Source organism: Musa acuminata, chromosome BXJ1-3, assembly GCF_036884655.1.
Source record: "Musa acuminata AAA Group cultivar baxijiao chromosome BXJ1-3, Cavendish_Baxijiao_AAA, whole genome shotgun sequence".
NCBI lineage: Eukaryota > Viridiplantae > Streptophyta > Magnoliopsida > Zingiberales > Musaceae > Musa > Musa acuminata.
In genome coordinates, this window is record NC_088329.1 from 40,875,051 (window position 1) to 40,894,715 (window position 19,665).

General features: G+C 38.3%; 2 protein-coding genes across 3 annotated transcripts; both read left to right on the forward strand.

The window, feature by feature from the left end:
• Positions 1-3,252: 3,252 nt before the first annotated feature.
• Positions 3,253-11,709, forward strand: LOC135630915 (ubiquitin-like-specific protease ESD4). Its single transcript, XM_065138217.1, has 9 exons — positions 3,253-4,274; positions 5,974-6,050; positions 6,161-6,254; positions 6,377-6,475; positions 8,201-8,293; positions 8,394-8,513; positions 9,807-9,910; positions 10,847-10,919; positions 11,082-11,709. Exons 1-9 carry the CDS (start codon positions 3,405-3,407, stop codon positions 11,142-11,144), a joined length of 1,593 nt encoding a protein of 530 aa, XP_064994289.1. The 5' UTR covers positions 3,253-3,404; the 3' UTR covers positions 11,145-11,709.
• Positions 11,710-12,811: 1,102 nt separating this feature from the next.
• LOC135585315 (auxilin-related protein 2-like) lies at positions 12,812-19,665 on the forward strand. Of its 2 annotated transcripts, XM_065138230.1 has the most exons (8): positions 12,812-13,569; positions 15,115-16,447; positions 16,515-16,650; positions 16,741-16,835; positions 16,963-17,028; positions 17,170-17,259; positions 17,509-17,685; positions 19,325-19,665. In XM_065138230.1, the coding sequence occupies exons 1-8, from the start codon at positions 12,938-12,940 to the stop codon at positions 19,364-19,366; spliced, it is 2,571 nt and encodes an 856-aa protein (XP_064994302.1). In that variant the 5' UTR covers positions 12,812-12,937; the 3' UTR covers positions 19,367-19,665. The 2 variants fall into 2 exon arrangements, with proteins under 2 accessions (XP_064994302.1, XP_064994309.1); XM_065138237.1 differs by lacking the exon at positions 17,170-17,259 and having other exon boundaries at positions 19,325-19,513.

Here is a 19,665-nt window from a genome sequence, read left to right on the forward strand (position 1 = left end):
GATTCAAGAGATAGTGTACTGCCGAAGATTCCATGGCAGACAGGCTCATTATGATAGGGGAGAAATCTCATCAGCAGGACTATAATATTCTCCACACATTTAGCATACTTTTCATTGCACAGAGTTCTTTGTATCTTCTATAAAACTAGTCAACCACATCATGCTGGTAAAGATTCCATGGAGTCGTATAAGAACAATGTAGAGTTCTCCACGCACGTGAAAGAAGTGCTTGTTCTTCTTCTTCTGTAAAGAGTAGATTAGTTATGGAGATTAATGGCGACGTGAAAAGAGTCGCTTTCTGCAGGCAAATGATTGCAATGGAGAAAGGAGATGTGACGGGGGGCAAAAGGACTCGACACATCAGCGTTGGCAGCCGGACACGTGGGGATGCGTCCACGTGGCCCTGTCGAGTGTATCAAACCACAGTCGGAAGTCTTGGCTATATCATCTTTGGCACACGAAGACTCACCCGTTTGTATACCTGACTTCTGATTGGGCCCAGCGATGACCCCTTGGATGCCTCCAATCACGAGAGAGGTTGTGCAAAGGCGGAAGCTAAATTCAAATTTTTAGTACTTTAATTTCTCTTCGTAGTCACGGATTCTAATTATAGATCCATTTAGATTTCTAATTTGTATTCTATCTGCTTAGTCTTTGTTAAGTCGGTTTTTGATTGTCCAAATCGAATGTTGATTTAGAGTCGTTATTTTCATAATAAATACTTATTATATGAAAGGTTGTGTGCCTCTTTAGGGCTTAGTTGTAGTTATTATATGTCAAATATAGAATATAATAACGTCTAGCCCACTTAACATTACGCTAAGATGTCGATTGCATGACAATGATATGCCAACCATGTAACTTTGAGATGTCGCCCATGTGACATCGAGGTATATGCCATGTAACAATGTAGTGTCGATTGATGAGATATCAATTACGATATATTGAGACATCAAACACATGTCTATCCTTGCAATTCACTGATCGCCACTCCATTATCAGATGTCGCTCATGATTATAAGAAGAAGAACGTATTTAGTCTATCTAACGTTGTCAATGTCATGACATGTCTTACACGATTGATGTCACTCGTCGTTCATGAGGAAGATGACGATGAAGGTATTTTCATATATCCGATGTTGTCAATGTTGCTCGTCACTTGAAAAAAAGAAGATTAAGATATTTATAATTATTTATAAAGGAATATAAAGGTACTTAGTATTAGATTATAAATAGTAAAAGAAGATTACTATTTAGAGTTATATTTTTTACTATTTATAATCTCATCTTAATTTTATATTTATATTTAGATTACCATCCATTTGTAAATTAATATCAATATTCATTTTTCTCTTTTTTTTTTTTCCTCTTCTTTTTCCTCTTTTTCGAGGGAGCGACATGGTCGGACGATATTAGGGGCAATTTGAATATAATAACGTCTAGCCCACTTAACATTACGCTAAGATGTCGATTGCATGACAATGATATGCCAACCATGTAACTTTGAGATGTCGCCCATGTGACATTGAGGTATATGCCATGTAACAATGTAGTGTCGATTGATGAGATATCAATTACGATATATTGAGACATCAAACACATGTCTATCCTTGCAATTCACTGATCGCCACTCCATTATCAGATGTCGCTCATGATTATAAGAAGAAGAGCGTATTTAGTCTATCTAACGTTGTCAATGCCATGACATGTCTTACACGATTGATGTCACTCGTCGTTCATGAGGAAGATGACGATGAAGGTATTTTCATATATCCGATGTTGTCAACGTTGCTCGTCACTTGAAAAAAAAGAAGATTAAGATATTTATAATTATTTATAAAGGAATATAAAGGTACTTAGTATTAGATTATAAATAGTAAAAGAAGATTACTATTCAGAGTTATATTTTTTACTATTTACAATCTCATCTTAATTTTATATTTATATTTAGATTACCATCCATTTGTAAATTAATATCAATATTCATTTTTCTCCTTTTTTTTTCTCCTCTTCTTTTTCCTCTTTTTCGAGGGAGCGACATGGTCAGACGATATTAGGGGCAATTTGAATATAATAACGTCTAGCCCACTTAACATTACGCTAAGATGTCGATTGCATGACAATGATATGCCAACCATGTAACTTTGAGATGTCGCCCATGTGACATTGAGGTATATGCCATGTAACAATGTAGTGTCGATTGATGAGATATCAATTACGATATATTGAGACATCAAACACATGTCTATCCTTGCAATTCACTGATCGCCACTCCATTATCAGATGTCGCTCATGATTATAAGAAGAAGAGCGTATTTAGTCTATCTAACGTTGTCAATGCCATGACATGTCTTACACGATTGATGTCACTCGTCGTTCATGAGGAAGATGACGATGAAGGTATTTTCATATATCCGATGTTGTCAACGTTGCTCGTCACTTGAAAAAAAAGAAGATTAAGATATTTATAATTATTTATAAAGGAATATAAAGGTACTTAGTATTAGATTATAAATAGTAAAAGAAGATTACTATTCAGAGTTATATTTTTTACTATTTACAATCTCATCTTAATTTTATATTTATATTTAGATTACCATCCATTTGTAAATTAATATCAATATTCATTTTTTTCCTTTTTTTTTTCCTCTTCTTTTTCCTCTTTTTCGAGGGAGCGACATGGTCGGACGATATTAGGGGCAATTTGATTCAACGATGTTGGTAGCGACGAATAATAATAATAATAATAAGTAAACAATAAGTGGATCGACGATAAAAACAATGATGAAGGGGTCATAGGGTAGGAGAAAAAAAAAAAGAGGATAAAATCAATAATACCAAGATTATAAATAATAAATATATTATTTTTTAATTTTAAAAAAATTATCAATAACAAGGGGTTGTAGTAAAAAGGATTGTCAATACAAATTTTCATACAAACGGAAGTTAGTACGACGTTTATCGTCCTATAGCATCACGTGCATAATTTCTAAGATTCCGACGGTCGTGATAAACAGCATAACAGTCGCAATTTCGAGTAAATGTCAGCTTCCGGATTGGAAACATGGCGTGTTCGGGACAAGTTGGAGGGTAAATGTACTCGGGCACGGATTGGCTGCAGACCTTGGGCCCCAGCCCCACCTATCGGCAAAAACCAATTGTCTCACTCAGTGTTTTCGGCGGGGATGTGAAAGCGAGTAGAAATAAGTATTTTCTCTTTCTCTCAAGGAGTTTCTCCTCCCCCCGAGACTTTCCCCCCTTCCAGAAAAGCTTCCTAGGGTTCTGCTCCCTCTCTCCTTCTCTCTCTCTCTCTCTCTCTCTCTCTCTCTCGCCAATGGAAACCTAGGCCCGTCCATGGAACCGACGCCTCGACGGTTTCCTTCTCCGTCCACGATCGCGTCGCCATGGGCGCCCTAACAAAGAACCGCAAGCGCCGCCTCGACGTCGACCTCCGCCTCCCCTTCTCCTCCCACCCCGTCTTCGATGTCGCCGCCGGACCCTCCCCACCCTCCAAGAAAGCCAAGATTCCGTCTCCTCCGGCCGACTTCCGCCCTCTCACGCCCCCGGCGCCGGTGGCGGCGACCCCCGCCGCTGCCCTTCGCCGGTTTCCTCCCGCCGCCCCTCTGCCTCGCCCCGTCCACGCCCCCCAGCGCATCCTCAGGGCTTTCGGCCTCGGGTCCGTCGAGCCGAGCAGATCACGGCTTTCGGAATCGTATCTGAAGCGAGAAGGGGGCTCCGAGATGGAAATTCTCGTGGCGCGGTTTCTCAAGGGGAAGAAAGCTGCAACCTTCACTCCGTGGCGGACGGGGAAGAGGGAGGACGCGTTGGTCCGTCCCCCTGGGAGCCAGGGTTCTGAGGATAATGATGGGGCCGACGAACTGTTAGGATTAGATCAGTACAAAAGGTTAGTTAAAAGCGTGCAAGAGGGCAACTCGGTGGTCTCGGACCTGGGGTTTGTCAAGTTAGTGTTTCCTTCCTCGCCATTTGGTTTGTCGGATCGGAAAATTGTGAGCCAGAAGCTCGAGGAGACACCCAACTTGCATGTAGCGAATACGAAGGTTGAGGCTGCAGGTAAGCTCGTGTCAGAATGGACTCCATCGTGGGAGGAGAAAGCTTCAGTCAAAAGGGGTCCTTTGTACAAGGAATTGCACGTGGAATCTGCTAGAAAACATGATTCAAAGTTGAGGGACTTGGAGCTTCAAGTGGAGTTGGCTGAGAAGAAAATATTCTCTTTCCGTTTGGTTCGCCAGGAGCAAGAGAAGAAATTCAAGGAGGTATCTTTTCTATATTTTCTCTGCTTTTGTATAAGTTAGCCTATTAATTTGGTTGTGAACTCTGTCATTGCATTTAGGTGGATTGCAATTAGCATTAAAAAAATTAGGTAAATGGAATTCTTTTTTCAGTTTTCTTTTGGCATTATGATATCATGGAAACTTATGTGAACCGAAAATTCTCATAGGAGATAAAAGACAGTCAAAGAACTTATCATGTAGTAGAAACTATATTGCTAACTTAATGGGAATGTTGAGTGCTGATGCAACCACCCTTGGCGAGTAAGCACTATGTCCATCTATTTGTCAGATCTCATGTCAAATTCCATACCTTTATGTATATATATTATTTTTTCGAGTTATGTAGCTATCGTAATTTTAGACATTTATTATTGTAACTGCAGATACCATGACATAAAGTGTTTATTAAATTGCTTATCAGCTTAGCATCTGTTCCATCTTCATTGCGCTAGTAATTTTGTCAACTGATATCTCCATCCAATCTTTTCTTTCTATATATTGTATTAAATTCTGTTGGCTTCTTTGGCGGGGATCTGGAGATTGACTAAAGTTGATGAGCAATGAGAACTGCCAAATAACTCTGATTAAAAGAGCATAGGAATGTTACTGTCATGCTGAATGGTGAAGAAGGCAGCAAGATTAGATGGTGGAGGAATGGATAGAGGTGAAGAGATGCTGAAAGGGTAGAATCAGTGATTACTAAGGTCAGCTGGCCATTCAAATCCTCAACTGAGAGTATAGTTGCTGGTAGCTCTTGTCTAGTTAACCTACTCTTTCCTACTCAGATTTGGATTTTGAGCTAGAACATGACTGAGTAGTTCATCTTTTATCTAGATAATAATATTAAAAAATGGTCTTAGTTGTCTTCTGGAATAGCTCATAAAACAATGGAGAAAATACTGCAAAATAACATAAATCAGAAAAAAAAATAGACCATGACTGATTTAAATCAGTTAAACTCAAGTTGAAACCACACTACTGCTATGCCATGTTACTCTTCCATTGAAGTGAGATAAGATGAATGTACATGAGACGAAGACTGTACATTTTAAAGCTTACTTAATTATGGCTGGAAAACAACAATGTTTAATCTACAATTCAGTCCAATGGCATGATAGTCTTGAACTCTGTTAGAGCGTCATTTGGTAAAAAAAATAAAAAATCTCTATGAAGTGATTACAAGAAGTCTTCACTTCAACTACACAGAATTGGCTATATGGATCTCTTGTTACATTTCACTTCCAACTACTCAGCTGCTCAAATCAGTAAAAGGACAATTGTTCTGCTCACTAATTATTTACATAGTATTGTACAGTGATTGTAGAAGTCATTAAGGATTGACTGTACCAATGGACTATGCTTTTAGAAAATATTCGTTTTGGGATGTAACCAATGTAAACAATCAGATCTGTGAGTATGCTACTGAAATATCAGTTTTCTTAATATGCTCTTGTAAAATTTTTGGACAACATTTTCTCTTTCTTTACATGACAATTACAGTCTTAAGATTTCATCATTTGTTCTTCCAGGTCTTCTGTTGATAATTCTTTTATGTAATTTGTTCTAATAAATTCGTACTCAATTTCTCTGTTGGTTTATGTACTCATTTTGAAAATAATCATGTGCACATTGTAATTAACTATTCTTTTGTTGTGATCCTAACCATCATCGATTATTGTAGGATGTGCATGAAGTATTTCTCCCACTCACAGATGAAGAAGAGGAGGATGTTTATCGTTCTTTGAATGGTAGAAATAGGTACAAGTTATAGATAGATATTTCCATGGAATATATCTGCCCCTTCAAAGCTTTAAGATTTATGCAGAGATATTACCTCACTTTAAATGTGGTTCTTTTGGCTGCTGCAGTCGTGAAATCCTAGCTGTACATGAGGCTTCCAACATTCATATAACCAGAGAGGTCTTGCAGTGTTTGAGTTGCGATGCTTGGTTAAATGACGAAGTAATTTTTACTAAAATTGATCTTGTAATTTTGATTGAATATTGTAGTCATTGTTACTAGCTAGTCTTCTAAGGAATGCTACTTTTTTTTTTTCATGGACATGCCTTTTGCTTCTCATGTAGGTCATAAATTTGTACCTTGAATTGTTGAAGGAGAGAGAGAAAAGAGAACCCAAGAAGTTTTTGAAATGTCATTTCTTCAGCACATTTTTTTATAAAAAGGTTCACAGCTATTCTCTATATATTACTCTCTCAAGACTTTTCTTTTATTTGCTTCAATGTGGATGTGTTGTATTATTTTATGCTGAGAATGCTCCTGTTACTTATTTTCTTTTCTTAAGAGTTTTCTTTACTTGTTCTTTTTATGGTTGTATTCATCATTGCTGTCGATCTAGGTTCATTATTTTGTTGCAAGCCTTTTTGACTTGTGCAATGGGTTGTGGCATAGTGTACCTAAATGTGCTAGTTTCATAAGTTGTAAGGTTAACTTTGTTTTTCCTGTAATTTACGATATGCATCATTTGGCCTATATATAGGAAGCATCGTTCTCTCTATTTATGTTTGAGTTCAGGGTTTAGCACTTCGTAAATGTGGATGTCAATTTTCTCTTTGGACTTGTTTTCCCCAATTTTATTTATTTTGGACATCTTCATTTAGATTTCATGTAATCACATCTGATTTTACTGCACATGTAAAAGTTAAGTTCTCATCAATATCCACTGCTAACTTGTGTTTCTAGTGTTACTCCTCTTATGTAAAATTTTCCTCGTTCATATCGAAATCTGATCTAATTGCTTATGATCTATTAAGTTTATTTTGCTCTTTAGACTCTTATTGAATTGCAATTTGTTTTCAGGTTTTCAAGGTAGTCATTACATATTCATAAATATATTGTTGTCTTTAGATCAAGGACTACTATACCGCCTGAAATGGTGGTATGAGCAGTATGTACTGGTCTGGGCGTGGGTCAATACGTGTGCCAGACCCGTTTCAGGTAGTCTAGTTAAAAAAATAATAATAAGAAAAAGTGGTGGGGTCCTATCTAACTCAGCGCTAAAAAAAAAGGAAAAAGAAAACAAATTAAGACTCGTGAACACGAGCCCTTTTCTTGATGCTGCTGCCCCTGCTGCTGCCTCAACGCTGTCGCTTTGATGCTGTCACTGCCCTGTTGCCAAGTACACTGCTGCTGTTTCTCCTCCTACTCTTATTTCTTCTTCTTCCTTCTTTCTCCACTACTTCTTCTTTCTTCCTTCATCCTGTATTCCTCCACTGCTCCTTTCTCTTCTTCCTCTTTTTCTTCATCGCTGAAACATCAGTTCACATTGGCATACCGTGTCATCACATTGGTATTGACTGGTGTGTACTGATCCGACAGATCACCGAAATAGGTCTGGTTAGGAGCCTAAGCAAAGAAGGAGACTATAACTCAAATATATAGCGATAACCCGAAATGGCGAATCTTGCTTTAGATGATGCATTTTGTATGCATTTTATCATGTTTAGCTTATAATTTATGAGATTTAACTGTCTGATGCATGGGTGAAAAATTTTGTGGTTGGAATTTTTTAATTTAATATCTGCGTCTTTTTCAAGTTGTTAAGTAAACAATGTTTTTGTTAAACTAACTTCTCCATTTTCTTTCTGGTATTTGCTGACTGACATGGTATTCTTCTTTCTGGAGCTCTTAGCATTACACCAGTTATATGGAACTATTATATATTTGTTATGGATTTTTCTGGCGCCAAGTCTCAAAATTTATTTATCCACTGTTCTGTAGTTATCTGTAATTGTTGATCCATCAAGTTTTGTGCATTTTCTTTTGTGAACTTCTATTTTTGACCCATTGCATTCGAAACTTTACTTGCTTGTTGTTTCTGTTATCTATGTTTAAACTTAATGATATATTTAGGTTATGATTTTGCCTTCTTTTTCTGTCTTATTGTTCAGTTGATAAGCGGAAGAAATGGTTATGATTACAAGGCTGTAAGGAGGTGGACAACACAAAAGAAGCTAGGATACAGCCTTATTGAGTGTGACAAAGTAAAGTGATTATAGCCCTTTCATTTTCTTGTTCATTTCTATCAATTTTATTTACTTAAGCATGTTATTTTCCTATCGTCTTTTTGCAACTTAAATCCAGATATTTGTTCCTATACACAAAGAAGTACACTGGTGTTTAGCTGTTATTGACGTAAAGGAGAAGAAGTTTCTGTATCTTGATTCACTTGGTGGAATAGACACAGCAGTTTTGAAAGTACTGGTATGTTGCAATATACATATTTTTTGAAGGGCATTGTTTTGAATAGATGGGTATCTTGCAATATATGTCTATGAGTTTTGAGGAATTTTATGGTACTGTGATGATCTTTTGACTGTTGTCTCTTATAGCTTTATTTAGTTATAGTCTTTTAGATGGGAACATGAACCCACTTTTTGGAAAATTTCCAATCATCTGACTTGTCACATAGATCATTTTTTTTTGTAGGGTATTTTTCAAGTCTTACTGGGATTAGTTAAGGGTCCAGTGGAATTTCAAGTTATTTTGGAATGTAAATTTTAGTATTTTTTAGATTTGTTTTTATTGATATATACTGTGGCTATTTAGAGGGTATTAAATTTAAAGGCCTAGCCTGAGATTAATGAGCATCTTCCTTCTTTTTTTTTTTTTTGCAACTTAAGCAATGTTCTTAGATGCTTAGGGATTGCAATTTTAAGGGGTTAATGAAAATAAATCACAGGAGAAGCAGGCATGGGGCTTAAGGTGTAGGACTGAGAAATAGGAATTAAGCATGTTAAGTATACAAAGCAGGTTTAATTGTAGAAATTAAGGCTATTATGTTGTTATAGATCTATATTGATTTTCTTGATCTATTGCATAGTGAGCCAACACTAAGCCAAGCTCAATCTGAACTATGATGCACTCAACCAGACCAAATGGCTTGATTCCATGATTTGAAAAATTGACCAATCTTAATTTAGATTAGTGTCCATAATATAGATTTTAAATAGACAAAAAAAAAGGAAGATGCTCATTGATCTCAGGCTTTAGTACAAAGGAAGAATGGAAGACAGAGATAAAAGAAAGACTTACTAGAATGCTGACAGGTTGGCTGTCCAACAAAGGGATGTGATTGGATGGTTTAATTCAAGTTGGATGATTGTCACAATTAATGGTTGAGGAGCAGACTTGAAGATAGGTGGAGAGGCAGAACTTTGAAGTGGACTTCTTTATGAGTCTTATTTTGCTTTTTACAGGGTAGCTGGAAATCCTGGAATTATCCAAAATACTAAAACAAATGTCCAAAAAAAAAATTATAGGGGCAGACTTGAAGAGGAGAGAGGTGGAGAGGCAGAACATTTTTGAATTTAGTTTTCTATTTCTTCCTAAATAGTTGAGTTTTCTTGACTGGTGGGAATATGGTGCATGTAAGAGATTGTATGTGGAACTTCTGGTGTTGCTCTTTGCCTTACTCTTCAAGTATGATTTGGTAAAAAATTTTGGCAGGATATACTATGGCCTTTTATATGTTGTAAAAATGTCCTTTTGTTTCAGGCGAAATACTTAATGGATGAAGTAGAGGATAAGAGTGCAAATCAGGTTGACACACTATCATGGAAGTTGGAAACAGTTGATGACCTACCTTTACAAAAGAATGGGTATTTAGCTTCTCTTGCTTATCGATTTTATTCATCTTAAAAGTGCTTTGCATATTTTCTGCTGCTCAAATGCATGCTTTATTTTGCATGTTCTTTTCCTTGTAGAAAGTTCTATAAAGAGATCTAATTCATTATGAAAGTTTTACTGAACACATTTTATGAATAAAAATTCTCCTTGATTGTTGCAATAAGGCTACACACATTTATCCATCGCTTTGTTATTTTGCCTGTCCTCTCTTGATCTTTACTGTAATTGAACTTCACGTGCAATAGATTAGATTGCCTCTTTTCTTGTTACAAGTTCTTCTGCCTTGGAACAAAGCTTTGTGCATTTCTGGCAGGTATGGATTTCATGCCATGGTGTAGATCCATGCTGGGACTAAGCTGCCATAGTTCCATGTTCCACTGTTCTGGTGATCTGGTTTCATGGGCAAATCACCGAGCACATGCTTGTGCCTAGTGCCAGTATGCATCAGCAAGGTACTGACATGTTGGCACAGCTGTTGGACATCTTTCCTCTTGTATATGTATCGAACTTTGTTTCTCTTTCACCTTTCTTCTGTTCAACTAGGGGTGTTGATAGAGCCATCTAACTCTTAAGCCCTACCCGAATCTTCTTGGATTTGGATCATTGGAGGATCTCACCCAATTACAACCTACATCTCGTTGTATCTCTATTCTGTTGTCTCTCATCGCAACATTGTTCACTTCACAAGGAAGATCTTTTGAAATAATGGTAGAGTTAACTGCTGGTGCCTTGTGTTCACCTTAAGAGTTCTTTTTGTGTTGATGTTCCAACCGCATGCATGTTTCCTTGCTAACAGTTAGTTGCTATATTCCTTTCCATTGTTTGGATCACTTGTATTTCATACCTATAATAATTTGATGGGTTGTTTCCTTTACAAATATTTGACAAATGGTTACTTCATTCATTAGGTGGGACTGCGGAATGTTCATGCTCAAGTATACAGATTTCTATAGCCGTGGCTTAAGCCTCTGCTTTAGTCAGGTGCTAATTTCTTAAGCTTGTAGTTACTTTTTAGAGCAATTCTCAGATCCCGTCTCTACCTGGGGAGCTGGCAAGTTATATTAAGCTTGCAAATTCTCTTGGCTTATGGGTACTGGGGGTTGTAAGAGATTTGACAAGCGTTTTTCTTTTGTTCTTTTTTAGGATAACATGCCATACTTCAGGAAGAGGACTGCCAAAGAGATTCTTAGACTGAGAGCTGAATGAAGGAAAACATGCCATTGCACAAAACCAAGTTATGGCATGAGATGAAGCCTTCGGAGCAGCTGATGAGCTGGGAATATGAAGTAGACCACCACTAGCGCTGGTCAGGGCTGGAATGCTGGTTGGTACTCAACAGTCTTCTTCTTGGGTGAATGATCTATCTGCAAATCGGCTGCCGATAGACCTGCATATAGAATGACATTTATATTAGACCACAACTTAGATAAAGCAGGCTTACCTGGTCTTCATGAAGGGCTTTAGAAATATAAAATAGAGGAGTGTTTTTTTGTTTTTGTTTTCAGTTCTTTCCTTTTTCCATTTTATTATTATTATATATTGTGTGTGTGTGTGTTGCTGTAATCTTTGATAGCCGGGGCTCGATGTGTTTCGTATAACTTTTCATCTTTGAGAGCTTGGAACAGCCAACTCGACTTGTGTCTGACTTTGGCTGTGTCAACTGTTTGTTCGAGTCGTGAGTTGTGTATTCTTGTAGTTTTCAAGGCCTATATAAGGGACCTAAAATTGGTCAACATATGGAATGAACGACAACCACAAAGCATTTGCTTGATACATATTCCAAATGGAGTTCATCTGACCGGAGAACGACATCTGCTTGCCCAGAGACTGGATGTTCACTGGAGGATCTTTTGTACTCCTTTGAGATAAACTACCGAGGTTAACTGCACGTATGTGTTCTTGGAAACAACCCCCTCTGTCAATAAAGAGGTTAACTGTACGTATCTTCTCTAGATTCTGTCTTTTATATTTAAAACAAATTCGTTTTCGACATGCAGATCTTAGTGCGTTGAGCTTTCTCGGGCATTCTACCTTCTCGGCGAAGGAAGCAAATCTGATTCAAACAACAGGGATTGCCCCATCCGAGTCCAGAGTGGCATGATGTGAAGAAAGCGATTTAAAATGAGGGCTTCATTTCCATCATGACTCATAAAGTACAAGACGATATATTCTCCCACATCTCCTTTTTCGTGCCACTCGGGCATCGAAGGAGACCCGCGGCCATCCCACTACTCTCCGAGGCTTCTCGCGGTCTCCCATCTCAGCCTCCCAACAGGATTCAGGAAATCCCCCTTCTCCCATTATAAAATGTGGTGGGACCCGCAATGAAACCAAATTAATAAAAAATAATGGAAATAATAAAAAATATGGAAAAATAATAATTTAATTAATTCTCACTGACCAGTGATTTTTTTTATTCTCCGCTTAATTAGTTGTGATTTTATGTTCATAAAAACACAAAAGGAAAGAAGAATGAGATACTTTAATCCTTGTTGTAGATGTGGGTCCATGTATAAGGAGCGGACAAGAGAGGTAAATCCTGTCTCGGCTCCGACATGGCACGTTCCGCATCGCCCTTGGTCGGGTCCGCGTCCGGAGTTGGGACGTTGGGCCCGAAAGATCAGTTTCTAATCCCGAAACAGCCATCACAGAATCGACGAATCACAAGGTAGTTTCGATGTGGAGCCGTACGATGAAGGCAGGATAAACGTGAAGCCCAAAGAGATCATGTGCGCCGTACGAGACTTCACGCAACGTAGCACTCCCCCCCGGACGCATCCTAGCCGTCCGTAGCGGTGGGTCCCCCTTCCAAGGCCGAGTTTAATAGCCCCCACCTCTCCTCCAAACGCTTCGAATCGCCTCTCCCTCCCCCCGCCCCGATCTCACCACCCCCACTCTTTCCTCTCCCACTATCGCCCGAGCTCGCCACCACGGATCGCCTGCCTTTCCTTCGCCGTCTCGGTCCGCCGGAGCCGCAGTCGTCCTCTTCTCGTTTCGGCATGGACGAGCTTCCGGGTATTCTCGCCCGGGATTTCGGGTTCCGGCCGCAGGGCAAGTCCGCTCCCATGGCCGCATCCAAGGCCGCCTCCGCTGGCGGCGTGAATCTTGACGCCGGAATGAACAGATCCTCCGAAGCGAGCTCGTCCTTGAATAGGCCGAGATCCGGGCCGAACCCGACCTCGGCCGGGGATCCATTCCTCGGTGATCACCGATTCAAGACTCCCGGAAGCCGGAGCCCCCCGGGTCACGATGATATCTTCGGAGGTCCTCCGAGTTATTCGAATAAGTCCTCCGATCGGAGGTCGGTGGAGGGTCTCAGCCACTACAAATCGAAATCTTCGTCTTCTTTGCCGGTGTATGATAAGCCGGTTCATGATGATGATGCCATCTTCGATGGGGTTCCCGGATTAAAGAGCACGTCTGCTAAGTATGACGATATATTTTCTTCGGTCTTGCCGGCATCCAAACATGATTCTACTCCCCCATACGACGATCTTCTTGAGAATCTTGGGAAACCAATGCCGGCGCCAAAGAACGCGAACGAGGAGAGATCAGGTGAGAAAGAGCACGACTTGTCCGGATTTGATGAGCTGATTCCTGGATTTGGTGGGAGCAGTCCTCCCAAGAAAAGGTACAATTTTGGTTCACTCTTTAGCTTGTTTGGTGCTCTGATGCTGTTTATTAGTTATTTTAACCTTTTATATTGGTCTAAAGATATATATTGGTCGTAAACATATACATATATCATGGAATTCCACCTTACTTTGACCCGATTGACTTCTTAAAAATAATGAAATTTTTGTTCACTTGTACAAATTGTTGGTTGAAAATATTGAACCTTGAGAGAGGTTACCTGATGAAAATACCCACAAAATATCCAGCCTCTATACCTCATGAAGTGACAAACTTGCCAAATACAAGCATTTAAAAATTATCTCGGCTCTTAAACTGGAAGTTTTCTGCATATCTTATTTTAGAGTTACAGACACGATAAGATATTCTTATGGGGCTTGTTTTAGCCTTTAGGAAGACTAATTCACATTTGCTCGATAAGTTAAGGGAAATGCATTATGAGTTGAAGTTCAATCTTAATTTCAACTCAATGCTAACCTCAATAGAACCAATAAGCCTCTCATATCATAAGCAACTAGTCAGGCGTTATCGATGCATGAAGAGTGTGAATTATAGATGATTTTGTAGTCATTTAAGGTAATTACTCTTTGTAATCATTTCACTATTCTTACAACTTGTAAGCACATTAAAACAGTAGCTTGGTTCTGGTACATTAAGGTGCCCTTTGTGTTTTATTCTCTCTTTCTTGTGGTCGCCTCTTCCTTTTTTGTGCCCCAATTTTTCTCTCCTTTTTTTTCATAGCAGGTGGATTTAAGGGAAAAGTATATTTTTGATTAGCATTCTACCTTCTTCTTCTGGATAAAGCATCCTTCTGAAAGGAAGTTTGGTATTCTTGCTCAGAAGCAAGGATGTAAATTACAAGTTCCTGTAGTTCATGAGTATATTTTTTGCTTTCTTGCTCTACATCCATTTCTTGTGTTCTATGATTCTATGAGAAGAATAACTCTCATGGTTTTGTCATCGAATCTACATTCTGCTCTAGCTACTTTTCTACTCTGTGCTTCTAGGTGGCATGATAAATGATATAAGGATAAAGTGACATAAATTATATGACATAAACTTGTGATATGAATCTTACAAAAATAAAAGGTACAAGTAAAATAACCTAATTTAGTTATTCATTTAACTTAACAGTGACTAAGACAAAAGTTTACTGCAACTAATCAACATTAGTCAAAATGCCAGATACCACTTGCAGGTGTAGCATGAGCTTTGCAAGTTTGGTCTGAAATTAATTGGCACTTCAACTTGCTTGGTCTAATCAATTACTCCCTCTCAACTAATCTGAATAGAAAGTTATCATTTTAGTCTGAAAGATTAAAGAAAAACCTAAATTCTCACATAATTCACTAAACTATATCGGCATTCCAGATTGTCCACTAAACTTGTTTGGGATGGCTATATCTTATTTTGGTGAACTTTTAGATGTAAAATATAGTTGCATAGTTATATTCCAACTATTTACAATTGTTGTCCTATTCCAGCTGTTGTCTTTACATTCTATGATTTTAAACAAAAAACAAAAATCCATGGTGCCTTGCAGGGAGCCTCCAGAGGTTAACCAACAAAAGCCTTCTGTTTCATCAGCTAAACCAGCTTCCATTGTGACAGAGGACCCCTTTGTTGTTTTAGAAACAGAATCTACCTCTACATCATCTTCAGGCTTTATCCTTGACCCTTTGGAAAATATTAGCATGCCTCTGAACTCAGAAAACATGAAGGTTGGCGCTTCCTCTGTTAGTGGAGGCTCATCTGTTGAGATTGATTCATTTGGTGGACTCTCCAAATCGATGCCAGCATCTATGGCTGACATAAATGAGAGTCAGAAGAACAAGGGTTATACACATGATGCCCACAACATGAGCCCTGGGCATCATTTTTCTGGAGGACAAGCTCAACAGGCTTCAGCAGATGCCCATGAAAGCATCTTGCCAAAGATGCATCCTCCTAAATCTTCTGACTCGCAGAAATTTGCTGGTGTAAGTGGTGTCCAAAGTTCTGCTACACATGGAAGAAATACCACAGTTGACCAAACCCCAAAGTCCTATGAACAGTCAGAGACAGCAGATGATGTATGGCTAACTGTTGATGAGATTCCCCTCTTCACTCAACCTTCAGGTGCTTCTCCGCCTTCTAGGCCTCCTCCTCCATTTGACACAAAAAAAGCCACTTCTGCAGACAATGGAAAAAGGGAAAAAGAATCCTTATCCCAGCCTACTCAAAGCTATACTTATACAAAAGATAAAGCAAGGAAACCTGTTGTATCTCCAATAGATGAACTTGAAGATTTTGCGATGGGCAAGCCTCAGACGCATTCACAGGACCATGCAGATATCTTTACTAGAGAAAACAATATAGAGGCAAATTCAGATGCTGCAGCATCTGCAGCTGCTATGAAGGAGGCTGTGGACAGAGCTGAGGTAAAGTTCAGGCATGCTAGGGGGTTAAGGGAGAGAGAACGCAATCCAAAGTCAACTAAAAGCAGAGTACCTGTATGGCACGAAAGAGTTCAAAAAGCAAAAATATGTGAACATGATGTAGAAGATAAAGAGAATCAAGAAAGAATATATAAGGAACAACAACAGAAGGAATGGAGGAGAATTGAAAAAGAAAGAAAAAAAGAACAGGCCAGACAAGCTGCAGAGAGAGCTACAAGAGAGGTACAGGAACGGTCAGCTGCTGAAGGTCGACTAAAAGCTGAGAAGGCAGCTGCAGGAATACATGAAAGAGCTGCAGCAGAGGCTCGAGAAAGAGCAGCAGCAGAAGCAAGAGACAAAGCTGCAGGAGAAAAGCAGCAGAAACCTGAAAATGACCTCGAGTCTTTCTTCTCAATGGGTACTCAAGCAAGCAGTTCACCCAAGCAAAGGGCTACAGTAGTGAGTACATATCAAAATTTTGGGGCAATTCTTATTACCAAAGCTGATCACGTAATGGATGTTTCAGGAATCCATGTTTGATGTTCAATCTCAAAGCAAGGGTGGTTATGATGGGACAAGAACATCTTCAAGTTTCTCATCTACCATCAGGAAGGCATCTTCCACAACAAATATTGTGGATGATCTATCTTCCATTTTTGGAGGTAGTGTTCATAGTTCTTCCAAATTGATTGATTATCTACACCCTTGCAGTTATAGTAGATTTAGCTAAATAGTTTCTTTATCATTTAAAGCTCCTCAATCATCTGGAGAGTTCCAAGAAGCTGGAGAGAGTGAAGAAAGAAGAAAAGCTAGACTGGAACGGCATCAAAGGACACTTGAGCGTGCGGTACTTTATTCCTGTCTATGTTTTTTAAATAAAATATTAGTGATAGTAGAGAAACTTTGTCTTCTGTCTGGCCATCTGATGCTAGAATCTTATAATCTCTTATGTTACTACGATTATTTTTGGCCAGGCCAAAGCATTGGCAGAGAAAAATGAGCGTGATATGCAAATTCAGAGGGAGCAGGCAGAAAGACAAGTAAGCAACTTGTTGATCTGAAAGGCTTACCGGCCTATACCTGAATAGACAATGAATGATGGATCATGTTATATTATATCATAATGCTTGATATTTCACATCAATTAGTTTGCCCTTAATTGTGGTTGTCACTAATTTCAGAGGATTGCAGAAGCACTGGATTTTGATATAAAACGTTGGGCTTCTGGGAAAGAAGGAAATTTGCGTGCCTTGTTATCAACATTGCAATATGTGGGTTATTAGAATTTGTTGACCGTTATCTATCGAGGAGCTTATCTGTTGTTTCTTACTTTTCTTTTCTCCTTTTATGTCATGTTACTATTTGATATTAATTAATCTTGATCGACTAGCATGTCCACGTAAACCAATCATTGTTTTTTATGATCCTCTTTGGCTGCATAAGGGCCCTGTTGAGGGGGTGAGGTGCAGCTTATATTTTCTTGTACCATTTTGCATTTACTTCTAATTTTGCAAATGCAGGTAGTTTGGCCCGAATGCAGTTGGCAGCCTGTATCTTTGACTGATTTGATCACTGCTGCTGCAGTGAAAAAGGTTTATAGAAAGGCAACCTTGTGTCTCCATCCGGATAAGGTGCAACAGAAGGGTGCAAATCTTCAACAAAAATATATTGCTGAGAAAGTGTTTGATCTCCTTAAGGTACTTATCTGTTTCTCAGTTGTTTTTGTTGCCAAATCTATCCATGTGAATCCCTTCGGCCCTCAGAAACTGATGCTTATAGCAGTTATTATTCTTGTCTTCTACCTATTTTTAAGATTGTGATGTTTCACGTTTCAAGCCAAACGTCATATTGGCTACCCAAATCATCACCCCAGCTACGCCTGTGGATTCACTCATGCAAACAGCTTTGTGAGCCACATGTAATGTGCTTTGCATCATAGTAATTTCTAATAATTTTCCTGCATCATAGTAAACTACCATTAACGTAAATTAAGCATTATTTGGTAATAAACATTAGATGTTTCAGGATTTGAAAATAATCTCTATTAACTTCTGTCATTGACCATAATTGATAACTTCCATTTTTTTAGTGCTGTACCCATATATAGACTCTAAACATATTTCAAGGTCCGTATTCAGGAAATAGATAAATGAACATGTGACATGGTTATCTGGAAGAATTTCTTCCATGTTTATCAATATTATATCCATGTAGCTTGCCATGTTATGTGCACTATTAATTACTGATATCTAGTAATGTTTTCATTTCAATTAGGAAGCAAGACAAAGTTTTACCGACATTACTGAGAAAGTTCTTGCCAGTTTGCTTTTCCACTGCTCATCATAAAATCTTTTAGTTGCTTCTTTAATGAAACAAGATAGCTATTTGAACAGGTTAACCTAACAATCAAAATACTTCACTTACAACCACCAAATCCATTAGCCTAGTAATAAATTTATCTGTGTCAACTTTACCAAAATATTTCAAGTAAAAGATGCTAGAAAATGGACTAGCCTTTGTTGTATAAAATAGGATTTTGGTAAGAGCAGTTTGGGCAGGGAAACTAGTGACTTTCGAGGTAATTTGCATCAAGGGTCAACAAGACCTTTTACCTATTTGCACTAGAATAGATGAAATTGTGTTGTGTTTTTCAGTTTGAAGTTTTAAGTGATGTTCTACTAGCTGATTATTCTGTTTGGACAATAAAGGGAGGCAGGTGAACAAACTATTTTAATGTAATTGAAGCAAATGATCAACAATTACAACCTAAAGTATGTCTTCAGTACTTTGGATCTATAATTCAACTAAAGAGGAATTCTAGCAATATTTCCTACAAATCAAAAGCTGTATGGTTAGACTATAAAATTCTTGTCTTGTTGTAATCATCCAACCTGAAAGAAAAAGATCTTATAGGATGACTGTACTATCAATCAACTGTGGATTGTAAGATTAGGCAGTTAAAAAATAATATATCCATTAATATAAAGAAAAAAGTATGTCTGAGATGTTAACATATATATACAAGAACATTGAGGTGGGTTGGTGGTGTTCCTAGCAAAAAAAGTAATTCCATTTAATGTAAGTTACAGGTAGTTTATATCCGAGGATATGATGGTACAAAATCTTTTGTGGTTAGGTTGGAGGTGATCAATGTAGAAGGGCAAATAAACTCGAGCATAAGCTCAAGTTCACATGTACTGGTCTTATGGGTTGACAATAAACTAGCTTTACCATCCTCAAAACAAAATTTGTGGAAATTTAGCTTGCTGCGCTAAGATCCATGCCTCCTTGTGTTTTCCTTATTTCTCATAATATTTTCTTTTTGACATGATGTAGGAAGCTTGGAACAAGTTCAGTTCTGCAGAGCTCTTTTTATAGGATCGACTACATCGTTGTCCGGGAGATACAGAGAGGGCAAGTGCATTCTCAATTACACTACAATCCATGTTTATTCCATTGGTTTTCTTGATGTGGTGATCATTTAGCAACGTCCTGCTTCACCCGTGTAGATGCAGATTTGAATTAGGAAACTATATCTCTTTAATGAGATATATATGTTCGTTGTGTAAATCCATGCCATTGATTAGATTACAAAAACTAGTTTCGGTGAAGAAAGCTTGTCAAACACTACCCTTTTTCTTGTGACGGGTTATGGATGACTGTTCGACTTGAATTAG

Excerpts from the sequence above, each read along its gene's own strand:
- LOC135630915 (XM_065138217.1), top strand. The coding sequence starts at position 3,405 with ATGGGCGCCCTAACAAAGAACCGCAAGCGCCGCCTCGACGTCGACCTC. Across the intron at positions 8,294-8,393 it reads GCCTTATTGAGTGTGACAAA|ATATTTGTTCCTATACACAA; the intron begins GTAAAGTGATTA and ends ACTTAAATCCAG. Across the intron at positions 9,911-10,846 it reads CTACCTTTACAAAAGAATGG|GTGGGACTGCGGAATGTTCA; the intron begins GTATTTAGCTTC and ends TTCATTCATTAG.
- LOC135585315 (XM_065138230.1), top strand. The coding sequence starts at position 12,938 with ATGGACGAGCTTCCGGGTATTCTCGCCCGGGATTTCGGGTTCCGGCCG. Across the intron at positions 16,836-16,962 it reads AAAGGACACTTGAGCGTGCG|GCCAAAGCATTGGCAGAGAA; the intron begins GTACTTTATTCC and ends ATTTTTGGCCAG. Across the intron at positions 17,686-19,324 it reads AAGTGTTTGATCTCCTTAAG|GAAGCTTGGAACAAGTTCAG; the intron begins GTACTTATCTGT and ends GACATGATGTAG.